The 19,928-nt window shown below is 32.2% G+C and overlaps 1 protein-coding gene across 1 annotated transcript; it reads right to left on the bottom strand.

The window, feature by feature from the left end:
• Positions 1-1,417: 1,417 nt before the first annotated feature.
• LOC134687135 (uncharacterized) lies at positions 1,418-12,462 on the bottom strand. The gene is made up of 7 exons (XM_063547152.1): positions 11,997-12,462; positions 10,443-10,601; positions 8,972-9,056; positions 8,531-8,630; positions 6,741-6,864; positions 5,677-5,806; positions 1,418-4,840 (listed from the first exon to the last, which is right to left on the bottom strand). The coding sequence occupies exons 1-7, from the start codon at positions 12,093-12,095 to the stop codon at positions 3,897-3,899; spliced, it is 1,641 nt and encodes a 546-aa protein (XP_063403222.1). The 5' UTR covers positions 12,096-12,462; the 3' UTR covers positions 1,418-3,896.
• Positions 12,463-19,928: the final 7,466 nt, after the last annotated feature.

The following is a 19,928-nucleotide window of genomic DNA, read 5'->3' as shown; positions in this document are numbered from 1 at the left end:
AATTCATTAGAGTGGTATGTAATATCGTGAATTTGTAAGAGTGATGTGTTATTTGGGAAATCCATACGAGTGGTGTGTTAATTGGTGAATCCATTATAGTGGTGTGCTGATTGGTGAATCCATTATAGTGATATGTAATATCTTGAATCAATTAGAGTGGTATGTAATATGGTGGATCCATTAGAGTGGTATGTAATATCGTCAATCCATAATAGTGGTGTTTCATGTCGTGAATTCATTATGGTGGTGTGGTATTTGGTACAGCCATTAGAGTGGTTTGTTAATTGGTGAATCCAATATTGTGGTGTCTAATAGCGTCAATCCATCAGAGTGGTGAGTTAATTGATGAATCCGTAGTGGTGGTATGTAATATCGGGAATCCATTAGAATGGTATTTTATATTGTAAATCTATTAGAGTGGTATGTAATATAGTGAATCCATTTGAGTGGTATGTATTTCGTAAATCCATTAGAGTGGTATGTAATATTGTGAATTTATTTGAGTGGTATGTAATATCCTGCATCCATTATAGTGGTATGTTAATTGGTGAATTTTAATCTGTTTCATGTGCACAGATTGATACTTTACCCAAGTCTGCGAGAACTTGATTTATTATTTTTCATACTTATCCCAGCTAATACCCATTGCTTTAATTAAGCCTATTAATACTGATTAATTTATAGCTCTTTTTTCTGTTTGCTGTAAAATCAACTTCCCAGGTTTAGTGCTCACAATCAGGTTTTAACCCTGTCACATTCTGTATTTGTCTGTCCTGAGTCAGGAGCCTGTGGTTCAGTGGTTGTTTCTAGTGAATTTTTGTCATATTTGTTTTTTGTAAATTATTTTATTATGAGTTAGACCCTTTAGTTTCCATTATTCCACATTTTTTATGTCTATGCAGACAGTAGGGTAGGGAGTTTTTCTCATTATTGAAGGCTGTATGGTTGCCTATAATTGCTAACATCTACTTCCTTTGAACTCTAGTGGATAGTTCTTATTAGCAATCATACCATAACTCTTTATGTCGTAACTACAATCCCCCTTCTCTTTACGTAGTAACTACAATCCCCTTTCCCTTTCATGAATGTGACCTAACGAATTAGACTATTTACCGGATTTGTTACCACATGTGGAATAGGATCTGCTTACCCTTCCAGAGCACCTCAGATCACCCCTAGTTTTTGGTGGGGTTCGTGTTGATTATTCTTTAGTTTTCTATGTTGTGTCATGTGTAATATTGTTTGTCTTTTTGTCTTTTTCATTTTTAGCCATGGCATTGTCAGTTTGTTTTAGATTTATGAGTTTGACTGTTCCTTTGGTATCTTTCGTCCCTCTTTTATATTTACATGTCATTGTCAATAAACTATGTTGTATCTTTTCTTCTCACTAAAATTAGGCATATACAATAATAAGAGCTTCTAAAATATTTCTTTTATCTTGGCAACAAAATAAAATGCCACATCAACATGATCAAAAGTATAACATTGATTCAAGAGAACCCTTCACTAAATTAAAGTGAATAGCAATAACTACACAAATTATATATTATGTGAATTCAGAAATTATTGGGATATTTCTAAATGCAGCATTTTAAAAGAAAGTTCATTGCAATAATTAAAATCACATCTTATTTTGGCAATGCACAAGGTGATGCATTTCTAATACTGTTTATGGCATCTTTATACTAAATCTGTTGGATGTGTACAGATTGAATTAAAATCACATTTTAATTTTTCAGTAATTTTCTATTTTATCACAACACATACAGAAGTGCCATTAATAAATTTCTCAATATTGTTGGCTTTAGAATATTTGTCATTTAATTACCATTTTCTGAATTTAAGTATTCGTATTCTTTGCTTTTTTATTTCAAATACTGTAATTTCAAAATTTTAAGGGGCAGATAGTACAGAACTTTGTATAATGAAAGGGGAGGGTCCAGTCATGCATTAATGATTCCCTATATAGTCAACCATTTTTTTCCCTCAAAAGGAGGCCCCAGCCCTCCAGGACCCCCAGTATCCTCCTATGATTATTGAGGTTTTCATGAATGAAAATAGTGCGATTGGGAATGTATAGCAATGATAAAAATTTACATTCTGATATCTGATACTAAATCTAATAGCAGTTTTTTCTCAATTGTAATAAAAAGTCTCACTGTTTTGTCCATTTTTAAAAAAATCACAATAAAAAATGCACCCAATAATTTCTGAATTACAGCATATACATTATTATATTATAATATTTTAGATGTGAAACATAAACATGAATTTACCAAATAAATGTATATAATTGTAAGATATCAAAGTACTAAGAGATCCAAATAATTTGCTCTACCACTTTATAATCTTGGAATTTGAAAGGCCTGCCTTAATCATGGTAATCAAAAATTTACAAAACAACTAGTCTGTTTTCTAGCTAACTGGACTTAAGGGATTCATGAGTTAGACAGAATCGTCAGAAAGTATTAGCTTTACCCTTGGAATAAATATTCTGTTTGACAAAATATCATCTTTCCTTCATACAAAACTTTTACATTGTATTATCTTATAATGCCCTTTACTTTTGTATGAGTTGCATAAAAAGAACTACCTCGTAGTTTTTGGAGAATATTTTTCAAGAATTCATAAATGATTGTCCTTCATACTGTAACATGTTATACATAATAAAATTAATGCAAGTTTTAAATGACTCAAATTGACACTAGTATATCTTAGGTTTTCATCTTAAAAAATTATGTCAAAGAACCAGAAATAACAAAATATTTTTCAATTTATTAAAGAAAAACATTTTAAAAATAACTTGTAGATCAATTCCTTGTAGAGCTTTAATTTATAGATCATATTTTTTATTGAATATAAGAGGATTGTAAACAGTTGACATACCATCTCAATTGATGGTTGTTTGCTCAACAGCCAGTGGCAAATATTTCACAAAGTTGAGGATGACATGTAACAGCAAATTATTAATTCCCTCTTACTGATATGTCAATCAAAAACTGGATCAAGAAGTGAATTTAAGATACTGCGGATTCATTATTATTCGTTGGATACAAATTTTCATGGGTTTCGTGGGTGCAGGTGAACCACGAAATCAAATGTTCAACGAAATACATATTTTTAATAGGCTTTGTTTACAGAGATTGTTAAAACCACGAAATCAAATATCCACTAATATGCAAGTTTTCTGCAATCCACGAAAATTGATACCCACGAAAATAAATGAATCTACAGTACAATGTATCTTTCATACTATAATTATAAATGTTTAAAATAGAAATTTGATACTTGACCACCGATTACAGTTAAGACATGAAAATAACATAAAAATGGCATATAATGAGCAAAACAAAATCTGCAAATTAAAGTAGACACCTGATAAAATCAAAATGGACAAAAACAAAATCATTTCAGATTGCAGGTAAATAACAACAACTCAAAAATGCTGAAAAATAATAATAAAGTCAAATATCACATATTGTATTTCTATATACAATTATAAAGTACTGGTAACACTAAATTCTTGAAAATAAACCAAACCAATACATACATGTACATGTATGTGCAGGATTTTCCCCAATAACACTTTAAAGATTCAGTATTTGCTAAGATCAGCTAACCCTTAATCTAATTGGCTTCTTTTCTCTGTATCTAATAAAGGAAGCTTTTCTCTGCATCTTATAAAGGAAGCATTTCATTTTATCCTCTTTTCTTTTTCTTAATTTGTTTGTTTTTTTATTCAATCTTGGTCAAATTTCACAAATGGAACATTGCAAGGGTTAACTGTAATGCTGAAATGCAAACAGAAATAATAAAAGTCTAGCCTGGTTAACAACAGTTTTTGGCCACGGTAACAATAGTTTTAACATTAGCTGGAGAATAATACTGATTGTTCATCATAAATTTGAAAATGAAGATGAATGAAACGTTGTGCTATCTTTGGAATCGGCATCCAACAGAAATGTAATAGGATCAACAGATGATTCCATTGATGATGGCGTAATGTCAAGGTCAGAGAATGATGGAACTGTCAACATGTCAACTGCAGCATGATCATAACCTGTTGACATCACCGGAAAAGTGGAATTATGACACGTTGTTGATGCTGTTGTTATACAGGAAGGAAATAACTCATGTGTTATATCTGACAAGTCATGAAGGGGCTGCACCTGCATTAGATCATGTGAGGAAGAAAATACTGAGCTTACACATTCACTTTGTCTGAAAGAGTTAAGAATCGAATCATATAATATGTTTTCCTCAGCGCTGGTATAAACCATATCAACAAGAGAAGACGAGGAATCAACTGTCGGAAGTTTAGACGGGAAATCCCACAGATCAAATGATGTCATAGGAACATCATGAGAATGATCATTTGTTATCTCCCCTGTGGTGAGTCCCGAGTTGGTGCTCATTATTTCGTTTGGCAGACTTGCATCATACGATGACTGTACATGTGCATCATAGGGTGACTGCACTTGTGCATCATGATGGAAAATTGTAGAGGGCGTTGTCAATGATGATTGTAAATTAGAATCTCCATGGTTGAATTTATTGTCCGATCCTACTTGTGGAGAACTTGTACGTAAAGTGGGGGATGGTGACAAGGTCAGATGATGATATGGTGCAGAAGATATAACAGGATTACTCTGCTCTTTTGGAAGTTGTTGTGTTTTAAGATATGTATTTGTGGATTTCAGCTCTGCATCCTTTTCTAAAGAATCATTACCATTCTCATCACCTAAATGTGTTATAATCTCCTCCACATTTCTCTTAAATTCCTCTGGTTTGTCCATTATTTTGGTTTTTGTGCTGACCTTTCTCAGTGCTGACAAAACAGCTGTAAAAAACAAATCCTTTGATCAATTTTTTTTAAAATCATTCAGATATACATATCTAAAACTGTCAGGTGATAGGGTTATTGATATAATAATTGGTGATGCAATGCAAGTTGATTAAACAGTTGAACAGCAAAATGGAAATATTTGCTTCAAATAACTTGCAAGTTAGCCGATCCGACCTGCCTTAAATAAAAAATTTCATATTTTCCTATTTGTTCTTTTTTTTTAGCCTGTAATACAGTACATGTCATTTGTTGTCTTATTAATTGTATTTATCATTAATAACGCCATTATTTTTTCTTTTGAATTGTTTCACATTTTATATACTGAGGTCTTGTATAGATTAGTATGTGTTGTTGAAGACTGTACATGTGTACAAATCCTCATCTTTTGGTCTTTAGAGGATAGTTGTCTCCATGGTAAGCATACCAGTTCATCAACAAGGGGCAATAACTACTTTTTCAACTATTGAGGTTATTTCTCATTGATCAACTGACAATTTCAGTCTTTTTAAGCCATGTAAACTAATTTATAAATAATTATATATAAAATAGACTAGTAGTTTTATGTATATTGTATATAATTATATCTTGATTGGATAGAACTGTAGCATGGTCTGAAGCGATATTAAATTATGATTGAAAAAAAATGAACAGATTTAATTTTCTTGGGTTGGCCATGTTTTTCATCCATTTATACGAAAAAATAGCACTTGTCTGTAGATAACATGCCAAGTTTCAAAATTTTTTACGTTGTAGTTTTAATAAAAAAAAAAAAAAAGTTTAGTATCATCTATATGAAGTAAAGAACATTAACTATATTATATAATTTTTACCTGGTCGGAGATTTATAAGGGACATATTTTCTTCGACCCATTTTCCAACTGAATTCACAAACATCTCCCTGGTCACGCCTTCCATAGCTTTTTTATATGCCTCAAACAATGGTTTCAACAAAAAGCGGAACTGACAACATGTTAAGGAATTCATTTTTATCTAAGTTGTTTAGAGTTGTTTCCCTTGCTACAAAATTTTAACATTGCAAGGGAAGCAACTCATATTGTCATGCAACAGGTTCATTTAAATAAAATATAATGAAAGCTGGATAAAAGTAATTTGGACTTTTAGACAAGATAAAAGTACAGAATGGAGAGGTAGGGCATTAAAAATTATCAATATAAATGTTTAATAACAAAAAGGGAGGTAGGAGCTGCTAGCAAATGCAACTTGTGGTTTATAAAGTCACTAATGAATTAGAAGAAAGCTTATCCTACACTTATTTCAAAATATACTATTACAATGTAATGAATTTTCTATTAGTAAAAGGCAATAACCACCTGCTTCAAGTTTAATCAAATGATATCTTATTTCACTCTGATTCCAAATTACAAGGTTTCCATATATCAGTGATTTGAAGGGGGAGATAATTTGATACTTTAGTTTCAAAAATTACGAATTTATACGTGCATTAAAAAACATATAGTAAAGTTGTACTTTTGTTTGACTGGTGTGTTTTTAAAATCATTTTTTTCAGTATGAAGCCAGGGAACCTTAAAAGAAACAAACCTTTGACAGGAAATAGGCAATCCTCATGATACTTTTCAAACTCTCAAACTCTGCGATTAAAGGCTAGTGATTACTGAAGACGAACTATCCGATAACCTCCCAACTGAGGCTTCCTTTAAGTTTAAAAGAACTTATAAAAATTTGCTACTTCCTGACTTTGCATAATGTCAGAAACAATAGGCATATACAAAATATGAAGTAACTACCTCTCTTCTTTATGAAATCTAAAGATTTATACAAAAGTTGAAACTTTAATCAATGCCTGATCAATCTCTATGTATCTCAAGAGAGACAATAACAACACGCTGCATAACAGATAAAAACCAAAGGATACCATCCAGAATTTCCAGTTTTCTTGTGTTTTCTGCTTCACATATTTGTCAAACATTGCATCAAGGTCAGTGCTGGACTTCTCTTGTAGTTTTATACCAACAGCAGGCAATCCCTTTTGTAGAATACTAAAAAATAAGTAGTACACAAAATGAGAAGACGTTCACATGAAATATACCTGGAAAAAAGGTATGGTGATTAATTTCAAGAGACAAATGCATTCTCATCAAAAATGAAATTGGAATTTATACAAGTATGGATTATTTCTGTAAAGATCATTGGAAATAACATATAAAATTTCCATTTGTAAGAATTCTTATAATAGTATATCAAGTTTTGTTAATCTAAAGATAGACACTTACAAAATATGTTCAAGAACTTTTTATCTAATCTTTTTTATTTTTAAAAATATCTGTTCTAAAAAAAAATCTAAAACAAGGCCTTTTTGTTTTGTAAAATATTTTCAATGCATTTGTCTCCTTTTTAAAGCAATGAACATTTCTGACACCCCAAGCAGAGAATTTGATTAAAATAAATTAAAAGCAAGTTTCCAATTCTACTCTTCTTGCATAACAAATCTTTAAAAAAATATATCAAACACATGCTTTTTGGTCAGAAATGTGATGTATACTAAACTGCTAGAATTTTGTGCATCACAAACTATAAACTTAAATGCTTTCATACTTCAAAAAGCATTTATAATTTAAAACATTTATCGTTATTAATTATATATTTGTAAACTATGTGATATATCATATACTCCTGTAAAAAAAAGAAAATTAGTGTAAATCATCTACAATTAAAACAATAACTATATTAATATAAATATGGACCTGTGCAAAAAAAAAAAAAAAAAATCTACAATATCCATACTAATGGATTCTAAGGGGCAATTGGAGATAAAAAGGTCTCCAATGATACTTACATGATAAAATGTTCTTAAATACTTAAAATTTCATCTAATTAAAGAAGCTTACAGTTTGTGATAACTCTTACAAACAGACTTAGTTTCAAACTTGTATTTTTAAAATATAAGTTACTGCAATCTCCCCAAGATGATGTACTAGCTTTCAACCACTTCACAAGTGTAAAATAGTTTTTTTCTGTGAAAGGCAAGATTGACTTATAAACAGAACCTTTATCATGTTTAAATAAGTGAACAACTTGCATAACTATTTCTCATCTGAATAAGATTTCAAGATCTTTTTTTTTCCTCTTGCAAGGTAAAGCAAATTCGATACCAATAAAAGTACAAACCTCTGAAATGATGAAAAATCTAGAAACCTGCTTAAAATCATATCTTGTTAACTGTTTAAGACTGAGCTTCTCCATGTGAGGACATTTGAATAAAACAGAGGTGGATTTAGGGGGGGGCCAATAGAAAAAAATTGGTTGCTTATATGGAGAATCAATAAAGCGTGACTGGAGGGGGCCCCCTTTTAGGCAGTCAGTGGGCCCCCACTTTTGATATTTTTTCTGGATCTGCCACTGTAAACTGGCTTAAAATTTTGATAAAATGATTTGATTGGTTGATACAAGCTAGACAAATCAATCCAAGAGGAGATAATGCAGTAATTTTGACTTTTTCTATTTGTCTTCCATTGTCGAACAAATTGAAAATCAAGAAAAATTCTAGCAGTATAGTATAAATATCTTGCTGCATACAAACATGGCAAATAAATACGCTCATCAATGTTTTTAGGTTTAAAAACAAAATAATGTATCATTACATTAGAAACATTACAATTCATTTGCATTAAATTCAACACAAATAATAATTGTTTTTAGACTTACTGAATTTGGTTACCCAGAGCCTCTATTTCATGGTGCAGGGCAAGGGCCTCGTCCTGCTCGGCCTTAGATTCAACCTTAAGTTGTCGGCAGTATTCAGCAGCTACAATAGGGAGATTGGTCAGAATTTTTGGGTGAGTGCCCCATTAATTCGGAGGCTTCACAACAAAACTTAAGTAAAAACAAGCGAACAATTTATGTGACAGGTCAACCGATACTTCTACAAGTCTCTTGAAAATAATCCAAATTACACTTATGATAGTGAATTTAAAGAAGTCCAAATTTTTTTGTTTGGTGAAATAATTTTAACAGAGACTAGTAACTGTATCAATAGACTCGACACAACCCTTAAATACCAATATCTAAACAAGACAGCAAACACATTAAGAGTAACAATAAACTTAAATTTTACATATATTCCATACTAAAATATCTAGTACCTACTTTTAAACAGCATTGATGACTTGCTTTCTTTAGAGGATACGTTTTCTAGGGCTGGAACTAGCTCACGTAGAGTATCAAAGCCTTTCTGAAAACAAAATAAGCAACCAACGCATGAAAAATTGAGATTTTAAATTATTCAATTTTCACTGAAATAAATATATCATTAGAAAAATTAGTTCCTTATTGAAAATAAATATATGGTATTAGCTCGAACAATAACTTCAAAATCAAAATATCTCTGCTTTTTGCTTCATCTGCAACAATTGAGTTACTTCCCTTAGATAGGTATTAATTAAGATAAACTTTTGAGTATGGAATTGTCAAATGCTAAATAATTTTGTGTATGCAGTTATAAACAAAAAGCAGTTTTATAATAATTTTTTGACACAAAAATATCATAGCTTCTCATCATAGAGTTGTAATTTACTAAAAATTGAAATTCTTCCCTTTCAGACAGTTTTTTTTTTATGAAAAAGTTTACAAAAACATGTTAAAGAGTATAAACAATTTTCAACACAGAAATCAGCTTTTTAACACAATCATTATCCATCGGAAAAGATAGAAGCCTATGATTTTTTTTAATGCCAATACATATATTCAATAAATAAACAACAATTATAACATTTCACACATATACAGTTACCTTATATACTTTACCTGACCTTAGAATAATGGGGATCTGGCCCAAATAAGCTTTAAGATTTTTCAAAAGGTCCAAATTCTTTGGTCCCTGATTTTAACCAACTCAATAACCTCAATCATTTGGAATCATAAAATATTCATTCATTCTGAAAAAATGATGCATTGAGTAACACACAGAAATATGCATGCCTTTAAAAGATTGTGCAAATCAGAATGTATATCATGTTTTATACAAAAAATAAATCAATAAATGTATATATAGATATAGAAATATTCATCTGAACCTTTGGGTGTCTATATACAAAAAAAAACGTGGAAACTGTTTTTCATTTGCCATGTTTCTTTTTAAGTATTAAATTAATTTAATTTTGATGCAATGAATTTCTGTTACATATTTTAAATTGTATGCCCCTTTTTTTCAAATTGGCTAAGTGCTGTGGGTTCAGGTGAAATTAAGATATTTTTGTAGCTCAAAAAAATATGTGTCTGAAAAAACATGCACCAGACACAACTTTTTCTTATAGCAAATATTCAAATACTGCAATACAAATGCATCAAAAAAATATCATATCATATATGAACAAATATAATATAATTAACATCTTAAATACACATTCAAATTTAAAAATAAACTTCTTATAAAATATATGTTACAAGCATAGTAAAAAAAAACATAGAAACAAATTTCCATTTCTATCAAATAGAAAATGTTTCACATTCTAAAAATGGAAAATTGTTTCTGCATTTTCCTGAACATTTACAAATTTATCAGTGCAAAAATACCAGTGCTGTAAAAATAAAGATAATTTCTTAGTTTATAAAAGCAAACCTGTATTTTATCCCTCCTTTTATGCTCTGCTTTAATATGGGAATCTCTTTTGTGCCTTGGAATAGGGTTGGCTGGTCTCCCACATTTTCCATTGCCTTTGCTGGAGTTTGGTGACTTTGCAGCCTCCAAACTGTTTCTTCTTGAACCACTGCCACATACCTGAAATGAAGATTAGAATTGAGAATGGAAATGTTGAATGTGTCAAAGAGACAACAACCTGACCAAAGAGTAGAAAACAATTGGTCTTCATTACAGCAAGAAAATATAAGGTATAATGTTTCATTAACTGAAGACATTATAACTGTTTTGACTTAAATAGGTTGTGTTTAAATTATTTAAATAACTTTTGTGTTTAAATTATTAGAATGTTGATTATGAGAATAAATTCTTTTTACATTTATTTATTTCAGCTTTGAAATAAAATAGTATGACAAAAGACACGCCACAATTACTAGAACAACTTTACCATTTCCCTAGAAGGTGGGTCTCATTGGGGTCTAAGCGTGACGCGGGATTGCCGATTTTTTTGTAAGCGTGACACGTGAAAGTCAAATTATTGTGACGTGAAAACGGGAAATGAGGTCTTGCGGGACCCGGGAAATGACAAAAAAATGAAAATTGCTTACGTATATAGTGTAAGCGGGACACGGGAATCTGACAAAACAGTAAGCGGGATCCGGGATCGGTACCCCCCAATGAGACCCCCTAGAAGATATAAAGCGATTATTATGGAACACAGACAGAAAAAACAATAATTTAAAGAAATAACCTGCAATTGCAGAGTTGAAAATTGTATATAGTTGCTGATAGTTTAGAGTATCTAATATTTTTCCGAGAAAAATAATTTTCGATTTCTTAATGTCATATTTAAGCAGTTTCAGAGTTTGTAAAATTATCTAGGATAGTTGTGACGGATTTTAAAAAACATGTTGTTAACAATTACAACTCAGATAAAAAAAATCGTTTATAGGTAAGAAAATGTTGATTTATATCCACTGCAAAAATGACCACTCCAATTGTATATTGTTGTGTAGTTTATATCATGAGAGGATGAGAATTTTTATTTTACTAATTGAATTAATCAACCACGAGACGATACCATTTTAATTATCCAATCACAGTCGATTAAAAAAGGATTGAGAAATGGCCTATAGAGAATTCCTGTTTACGTCAACAATTTTCTCTGGACTGGTCCATTAAAGCGAATCTCATTGGTTGCTGCAAATCAGGTGACAAATCTGAAAATCGGAGTATATAAACCGTTTCTCTCCGAAATCCCGTTTCTGCTACGCGCAGCATTTGACAGGTTAACAGCTCACGTCAGAATGAACAGAAAATTTTGTGAATGGGATTTTAAAACAATTCTACACCGGTTAAAAACCGCATTTGAAAATGCCACGGAGCCTGATATACCAAGTCAACATGAGCATAGCAGTAGTTTACAGTATATCTTCGAAATCAACGAATATTACTCAACATGGACTTGAATGCGAATCGAAATTTTACAACAGAAATTACAATAAAATAGAAAAGAAATGTAAACAAAGTTCCTACCTTTAACTTGGTTATATTCTCATCAAGCTTTTTTATTTCATCGTCTGAGTTAAATGACAAGTCCTTAATGGTCAATTGATTATCCTCGGCAAACTTCATTGTTAACCCACGCTAAAGTTTAACACGACCCGCGGTTTATATAGTTGTATCCCACAATGCAATAGTAAAATCTCTAAACAATTTATCACCTCATGTTTGAAAAGAATTTGTTTTGACTATTTTGTCAAAATTTTGGGAACTGCTTATAATTATCCGTAATTTATTATGACAGAAAATTTCAGAATTGGATCGTGATACAAATTGTTATCGTTTAATAGCTATTCCAGGTATTCAGTAATTGTATATACGGTAGTCAACTAGCCGGTTTTAACTGGTTTATGTATAACTTAACATATATGCTTTAATGTTCACTTGCAAAATTGAAATGCCCATTTGCCAAAGTCTTGTATGGACAGGATTATTAACAAGACGGAAAATAGATGATGGTGTCTTCAAAGACGTCCGCGCTTAATGCCGTTACATTAAAAATAAATAGCTTTTCAAAAAGCTTGTATAATAAGCATGATCCAATTTGAAATAATGAGTGTCTAGACGTTAGATAGATTAAGATGTGACTGTCTGACTACATATTTCAATGTAACATATGATAAAATTTTAGTTTAACGTATGTGCATACGTTAGGACTTTTTGCTTCTTATTATATACGTGTTAATACTTTAAATTATAGTATGGAGCTTTGATATAACTTTAAAATTAAAGAGATATTTTCACAAAGCAGGCAATAATCGAAGGTGCAAATACATCTGGATCTATGATAAACGTTGAGCATAAATTACGTATGTGTTGTTCTGCCTACCAGAAGTTCCCCTGGAAACTGTTATAATGTCATATTATTGTTTAGACATGTTCATAAAGATGTCAGGCATAAATTAATGGCATCTTTGCTAGCCAAGGGTTACGATCCACTTCCCTCCCTCTGGGTCGTAACCCTTGGCTAGCGAACATGAAATTAGGGGGGGGGGGGGGGGGGGCTCTTCTTTTTTTTATTTTAATTTTTACAAATTTCACGTGCACACAATCAAAGGATAACTTCTAGTCTACTTCAGGCCTAAAAATACTGAAAATGAAGGTTGATTAGTATTTGACACATTCTTATACCCCCGCCAACACTTTAGCAAGAATAAATATTTCTTAGTATCTCTATTCCTTACATTTTAAGCTTGAGAAGTCTTTTATGCTATTCCATCTATGATAACTGCTGGACAGATCAAATGTACAATGTAGATTAACTACAGGTGTAATACCACCATTGACAGCGGCGGACCCAGAACTTTTTGTAAGGGGGAGGGGCTCTGACTGACCTTAAAAGGGGGGTGCGCTCCAGTCATGCTTCAGTGATTCCCTATATAAGCAACCAAATGTTTCCCACGAAAGTGGGATCCGGACCCCCAGAACCCCCCTCCCTCTGTATCCGTCTATGATTGATTTCCCCTATAAGTCTTGTTCAGAACTATAGATAACATTTCACGTAACATGTCATTGCATATAAGAAAATACGCGTCACTGGAAGCTAACCAATTAAATTTTCACTCCTTTTTCCACTGTCCACAAGCTTCAGTAACCATAACCTCAAGTCTCCTAAATATTCTATAGAAATTTCAAATAAAAAATATTGATGGGTTAAAACACCCAAGATATATGTTTATGAATCTGATTGTTTTTTACTGCAATGAAATGTAGGATTAGTTTACTACAACTGTCAAATTCAAAGGAATATGTTTTTCGATCTTTAGATGTGACGTACTATGATTTGGTGGTATTCCAGCTACACAAAATTTGTCCCCCGAAAATTTGTGTGTGCAGTGAAACATGACAGTCAATGTGGGGGTTATCTAACTTTATAGGTCACCATAGAGCCTCACTAAAACCTATGAAAAACTGGACAATCTATGAAACATTTACAACGAAAAATTAGAATGCACACACAGAAATGTCTGGCCTGTTTTACTAACCATTGATTTTATGTTGATAGTCCTAAATGTAAAGCTCCACAACAAGTATCGCATTAACTTAACATGATCAAATAAAATAAGGTCAAGGTCAGATAAACCAAACCTGAAATACAGGTACACCTATCAATCATTCTAAACACCAAACATGTACTGAGCCAAAAACGTTTAGCAACACTTTTTTTTATAAATTTTTTGTTTGTTTCTGGAAAAAAATATTTAAATATCATTGATACAATCCTTAGTTTTACCTGTAATTTAAAACAGTCGTACTTTTTTCCTGCTGATTGATTTCGCGCCATTTCAGCTTTGCACGTGTAATTGATGTTTTACCTTCTGTACCTGTACTTTTGAAACGATATTAAAAAATTCTTTTTCACTAACGTTCAGAAACACATCATTGGTAAGAAAAACACAAACATCTTTTACAAAATTACATGGGACGTCATCCAGGCATCCCCGAAAATGACAGTCAGAAAGGTATTGAAATGGTTGATGCCAGAATGAGGGTTGCTGACAGCATGGCTCGATTTAATGTGCACAAGGCACCAGTTTAGAGACTAACAAACAGATATCGACAAATTACAACTGCACAGGAAAGGTTGATTTCTCGTAGACAAAAAAAAACTATCGTCAAGGGAGGAGCGCTTCCTTCGCTTTACGTCAACACGTGACAAGTTTTTTCCGGCTAAAAAAAGTAGTGCATTAACTAAGGGAAGCTGCTGTTGTGCTTGCCAATCCTTCATTGGTGCACTTAGGGCATGGCTGAGAAATTGATTTTGAGAAACACTATACTCATTTACGCATGTAGACCCTCCCGCGCTCCATACAAAGAAAATTCTTCTGAATGTGAGTGATAAAGATTCATGTTGCTTCTGACATATCATGATTCCATTTTTGTATTATTAAAATTATATGTTGTTATGATTTTGTAATAAAATAAAATTACGAATTTTTGTTGCTAAACTTTTTTGGCTCAGTATAGTTAACCTTTTGCTTACAATTTCTTAGACACGAACTCAACCACGAAAATTTAAAATTGGACTATGAACCATGAAAATGAGATCAAGGTAAGGAAATGCAAACATTACAATCAATCTATGCATGAAATATAGTTTACATATTTCTTATATATAGTATTAAAGAAACAAACTTTAACAACGGAAGCTAAACATTAACCAATGAAGCATGAAAATAAGGTCAAAGTCAGATGATACCTGCCAAACAGAGTTATACACCTTAGGGATTGATTAATTGTTGGTTGCTTTACGTCGCATCAGCACAAAAAAGGCTATATTGCGGCGACTACACCTTAGGGAGGACGTCAAAAGATCGATGTAGGATAAAAAAAATAAAAAAAACTTAAATCAAATAGTTTGGGGGTGGGTCAACATTGCTGCAAGTTTTTTTAATCTAAAATCGATTTTACATATGTCCCTATTGGTTTAATCAATTTTTCCCAAATTAAGTTAAGAGGGGGTGAGGTCAGTGAAAAAACTGTGAATTTAGTTTTTTATCCTTCATTGAACTTTTGATGTCTTCCCTTACAATCATTCCATAAACCAAATATAGTTAATCTATTGCGTTTCTATAGTTTAAAAAACAGACAAAACATAAAAACTTAACACTAAGCAATGAATGGTGAAAAAATAAGGTCAAGGTCAAATAAAAACTGGCAGACTGGCAGGAACATCGTAAATTGATCACACACACCAAATATGGTTGACCTGTTGCATATAGTACTAGTATAAGAAAAAAGACCGAAACACAAAAACTTATCATTGAACACTGAACCATGGAAATAAGGTCATAGTCAGATGATATCCGCCAGCTGGACATGTACACCTTACAATCATTCTATTCACCAAATAAAGTAGAGCTATAGCTGCTAGTATCCGACTTGATATGCTAAACTGTGTTCACTGACCCATGAAATGAGGTCGGGTCATATGAAAACTGTCTGACAGGTGCGAGAACTTTGCAAGGTAGCAACGAAAATCACTAAATAAAAAAACAAATATAGAATTTTACGGGGTAAAATATGGTTGTGAGCATTCATATTCCCTCCTAAAGAAAATGAACAAAGCAAAAACAAAGTAACAGCAAATCATTTTTAGAGCAATCTGAGTTAGTTAGGATACACGAATGACATGTTTGCGCCTGTCCCAATTCAGGAGCCTCTGGCCTTATTTTTTTAAAATTTTAATTTAATTATTTGTTTTGAAGTTTAGTATGACGTTCATTTTTTTCACTGAACTAATACACTTTTTTTCATTAAGGGGCAAGCTGAGGCCCAACTCCGTGTTTGGGATTTTCTCTCTGCATTGAAGACTCATTCGTGGCCTTCTTCTGTTATCTGCTCTGTATTGGGTTGTTGTCTCTTTGACATATTCCCCATTTCTATTCTCAATTTTTCTTACTTCCTCAAAGTCTGATCGCAATTATCTGCAGACAGACTTTTTAATCACTTTTTTTCGTGAAAACTGTTGGTAGATTTTTTCTCAGTATTTGAGACGTGCCATGTGTGATGTCTGCTAAAGTTGTCACAGCCTGGGTATAAAATCAAATATGTAGCATTAGGTAATATTAAACATGTTGATTGCGTATTTCAATATTTATAAGTTCATTGATTTAAGAAAAAAAGCGAGAAAAATTACACCAGACGATACCTTTCATCGTGTTATTTTTTTTTTAACTTTTGAATAGTGTTGGTTCATTTATTTTCAACGGAAGCCCTTTGGTAAATGAGCATTGAGGGAGGAGAATCTTTCATTTTGATAGTTAAAATGAAGTGAATGTAAACGATTGAATGCAACCGTATGGCCTTCAACCATGAGGCTATTTCACTCTGACATATATTGTAACCAATTGCTAGCTGTCAAAAACCGTCCCCTGTATCATACATTTCGTTTACACAAATAAAAATGAGGGGTTACAAGTAGTCTATGATATATTGTTTTTAACTTGGAGACTATCAACACCCATTTCAATACTACTATATAACAACTTTATAATTTTGTTTTCATTTAAAAGTTTTTTGATCCATCATATTACTGAACTGATAAAACAGAAAGGACACGTTATTGTCTTACCTTCTTTCTTTCCTGTTATATCCGAGTGGTAGAAAAATAAAAGAAGAAAAGAGAAGGCAATACATATTTATTCATATTTTCTCTGTAAATAAAGATGAGATCGTGTAGATACAAACGAAAACCAGTGTTTACTCGTCAAGCACACATGAAAAGAAGATTAATATTTTGGCATTCGCGATATACAATAATTTTCTCCACTATATTTATCACTTGTGCATGTACAATTCGTCACTTATGGGTCCTAGTTAAAAGTCGTGGTAAGGTTTAAAGTATTCTATTTCCTATCTTTTGATTTGTTGACACTGCCTGTGGTGTTGTATTTATATACAATAATGTTTTACATTCTATACTATCATATGTCAGAAAATAGTTAAAACTTATAACTATCTTTATTTGTATCTGTTTATGTATACCCCACTCCGAATGAAGTTTAAAATTTATGGTCAGTGCAAAATATCGACAAATATAATGCCTACCCATGTTAAAATGAGCATAGAACATGACATGAAGGAATTATTTCTTAATCAAAACCTGAGAATCCAAGTGCCCACCATTTCAATCAATCTTTATCAACAATGTGTGAACAATTTAGAATTGAATGTTAATTTTTTTGTAAATGTATTTGGGTATAAATCCGTTGACAAGAAGCACATGATTATGCGTGGAACTTAAAATTTGCGCACGATTAACGCTTTCATGACACTTTATTCTTATTATAATTTTCTTGTGTTATCCCTGAGTTGAATTAGGATTTTCCTTTGTTTTCCTGTACATTACGAAACGTTGTTGAGGAGAACACTTGCTGTTATAGCTGTGTTAATTGTCTCGCGATTGTTGATATCCAATTAAAACCGTCTTCACCAATTTACAATTTGAACCCAAATTCTCATTTTCTTTATTAGTAATATATATGGAACATCAAAAACTCCAAAAGAAGCTAACAATGCATGGGCTCGATACAAGGCTGCATGAATACGGATTCAAATAAGTTGAATTATTGACTTGCAAGTCAATAATACAGAGTAATCACGAGAATGTACACATATTGACTTGCAAGTTAATAAAACACCAGTGATGTTTTAGTCTGATTTGATTTGACAAAATTGGACCAAATAGACTGCTGATAGCCAAATTTTATTTATTTATTCCGATTTTATAAAATTTAAAAAAAATCATAATTAATTTTTTTGTCGAATTCGTAGCTATGCCATTCCATATGACATGTGAAATCAAACGTACCAGTTCTTTCACAAAAACACATAACATTCAATTTTGAAACATGTGTCTTTTAACCACCACACAAAGAACTTAATGATAAATTAGCTAACGTGTAACTGTTTAATGATTTTCTTTGGACAATATGGATCATGTAAATACGTAAAAAATTATTACAAATGCAATTTGTCGTACAGGTCGTGACCAACTTTTGTATGTCTCATAGGTTAAATTGAATTGTCATTCTGAATGTTTACATACTCGTGACTGCTCTGTCTAATCCCAAGGACACTTAGGTCAGGGTCAAGTTCCTCTGGAATTTATTATTAACAATAAAATACACACTTGATTACGCAGAAAAATACTAGACTATTCATTTCTTACTAATGCACACAACTTAATATTCTTTGCATGCATATTTCGTTATCATCGTTTAAATAAATGTGAGCATATACTTTTTCATTGAATGAATTTAAGTATATCAAACTGCTATATAATATCTGGTTGGGATCCTGCTTACATGTTTAATACCAGCACATCCTGTATGTATGTACCTGTCCCATGCCAGGAGCCTGTAATTCAATGATCTTCAATGGTTGTCATTTTTTGCTGTTACATATTTGTTTCAGTTTTAGCCCTGAACATGCATTAAATATTTGCCACTGAACGTTTAAGCAATCATGATTTATTTATTTATTTTATGAAATTATTGTTAGTCTCACTTCTTAAGTTTAGGTTTACAAAATATTTTTGTGTTTGTCCATCGAAATTTAATACATTAATTACCATAAGGTAAAAATAGATTTATCAAATTATTAAAATCCCCCAAAAGGGTGTAAGTCAGGTGCAAGGCGCTCTTTGGGACGTCAATGTCAATAAAAAAAGAAACCCCAAAAGAGCTTAGGTACCAACATATATGACTAAATTTTAGGTTCAATAGGGGAACAGATGTTTAACAGGACATTTTTAATAAAATTGGCTTGATGAATTTTGCAGAGTTGTGCCGGTTGTTTCAGAGATAATTTTTTTTCAAGTTAACAGACGACAGATGCCGGGTGATGGCAAATGCTCACAATATAAATACAAGTGTATAGCCCTTTCTGCCAGGTGAGCTAATTAGAAGGGGTCCATGCCAAACTGCTGTGCATCAGCCCTTTCTGCCAGGCGAGATTAGAAGGGGTCCATGCCAAACTGCTGTGCATCAAACACGAACACAAGACCAGATTTAAGTCAATTCATTGTGCAGCTCAAATTGGTTTCTTGAGTGACAATTATAGAATTTTCTTGGGGACAGTATTGGCAATTTTGTGAATCAATATTTTTAGAGATTTGTGGTGAATGGAATATAACATCATGTAGCCACAGGTGCTGATCCAGCCATTTAAAAAAAGGGAGGTTTTCCAAACCCAGGACAAAGGGGGTTCCAATAACATGTCCCCATTCAAATGCATTGATCGTCCAAAAAAAGGGGGGTTCCAACCCCCGGTACCACACCCCAAAGCCCCCTGGATCTGCGCCTGAGCCACAGTACTGTATATGTCAATGACAGATCACTAATGCAACAAAAATTAAACCAAGACACCCAAGACTTCAATTGAAATATTAGATATGATTCA

This window comes from Mytilus trossulus, chromosome 10, assembly GCF_036588685.1.
Source record: "Mytilus trossulus isolate FHL-02 chromosome 10, PNRI_Mtr1.1.1.hap1, whole genome shotgun sequence".
NCBI lineage: Eukaryota > Metazoa > Mollusca > Bivalvia > Mytilida > Mytilidae > Mytilus > Mytilus trossulus.
This window is presented reverse-complemented; position numbering and strand designations above follow the sequence as displayed.

Coding starts and splice junctions, on each gene's coding strand:
- LOC134687135 (XM_063547152.1), bottom strand. CDS start 12,095: ATGAAGTTTGCCGAGGATAATCAATTGACCATTAAGGACTTGTCATTT. Junction 9,057..10,442: donor AAAGGAGGGATAAAATACAG/GTTTGCTTTTAT, acceptor TTTTGTTTTCAG/AAAGGCTTTGATACTCTACG. Junction 6,865..8,530: donor GCTCTGGGTAACCAAATTCA/GTAAGTCTAAAA, acceptor CTTATTTTTTAG/TATTCTACAAAAGGGATTGC.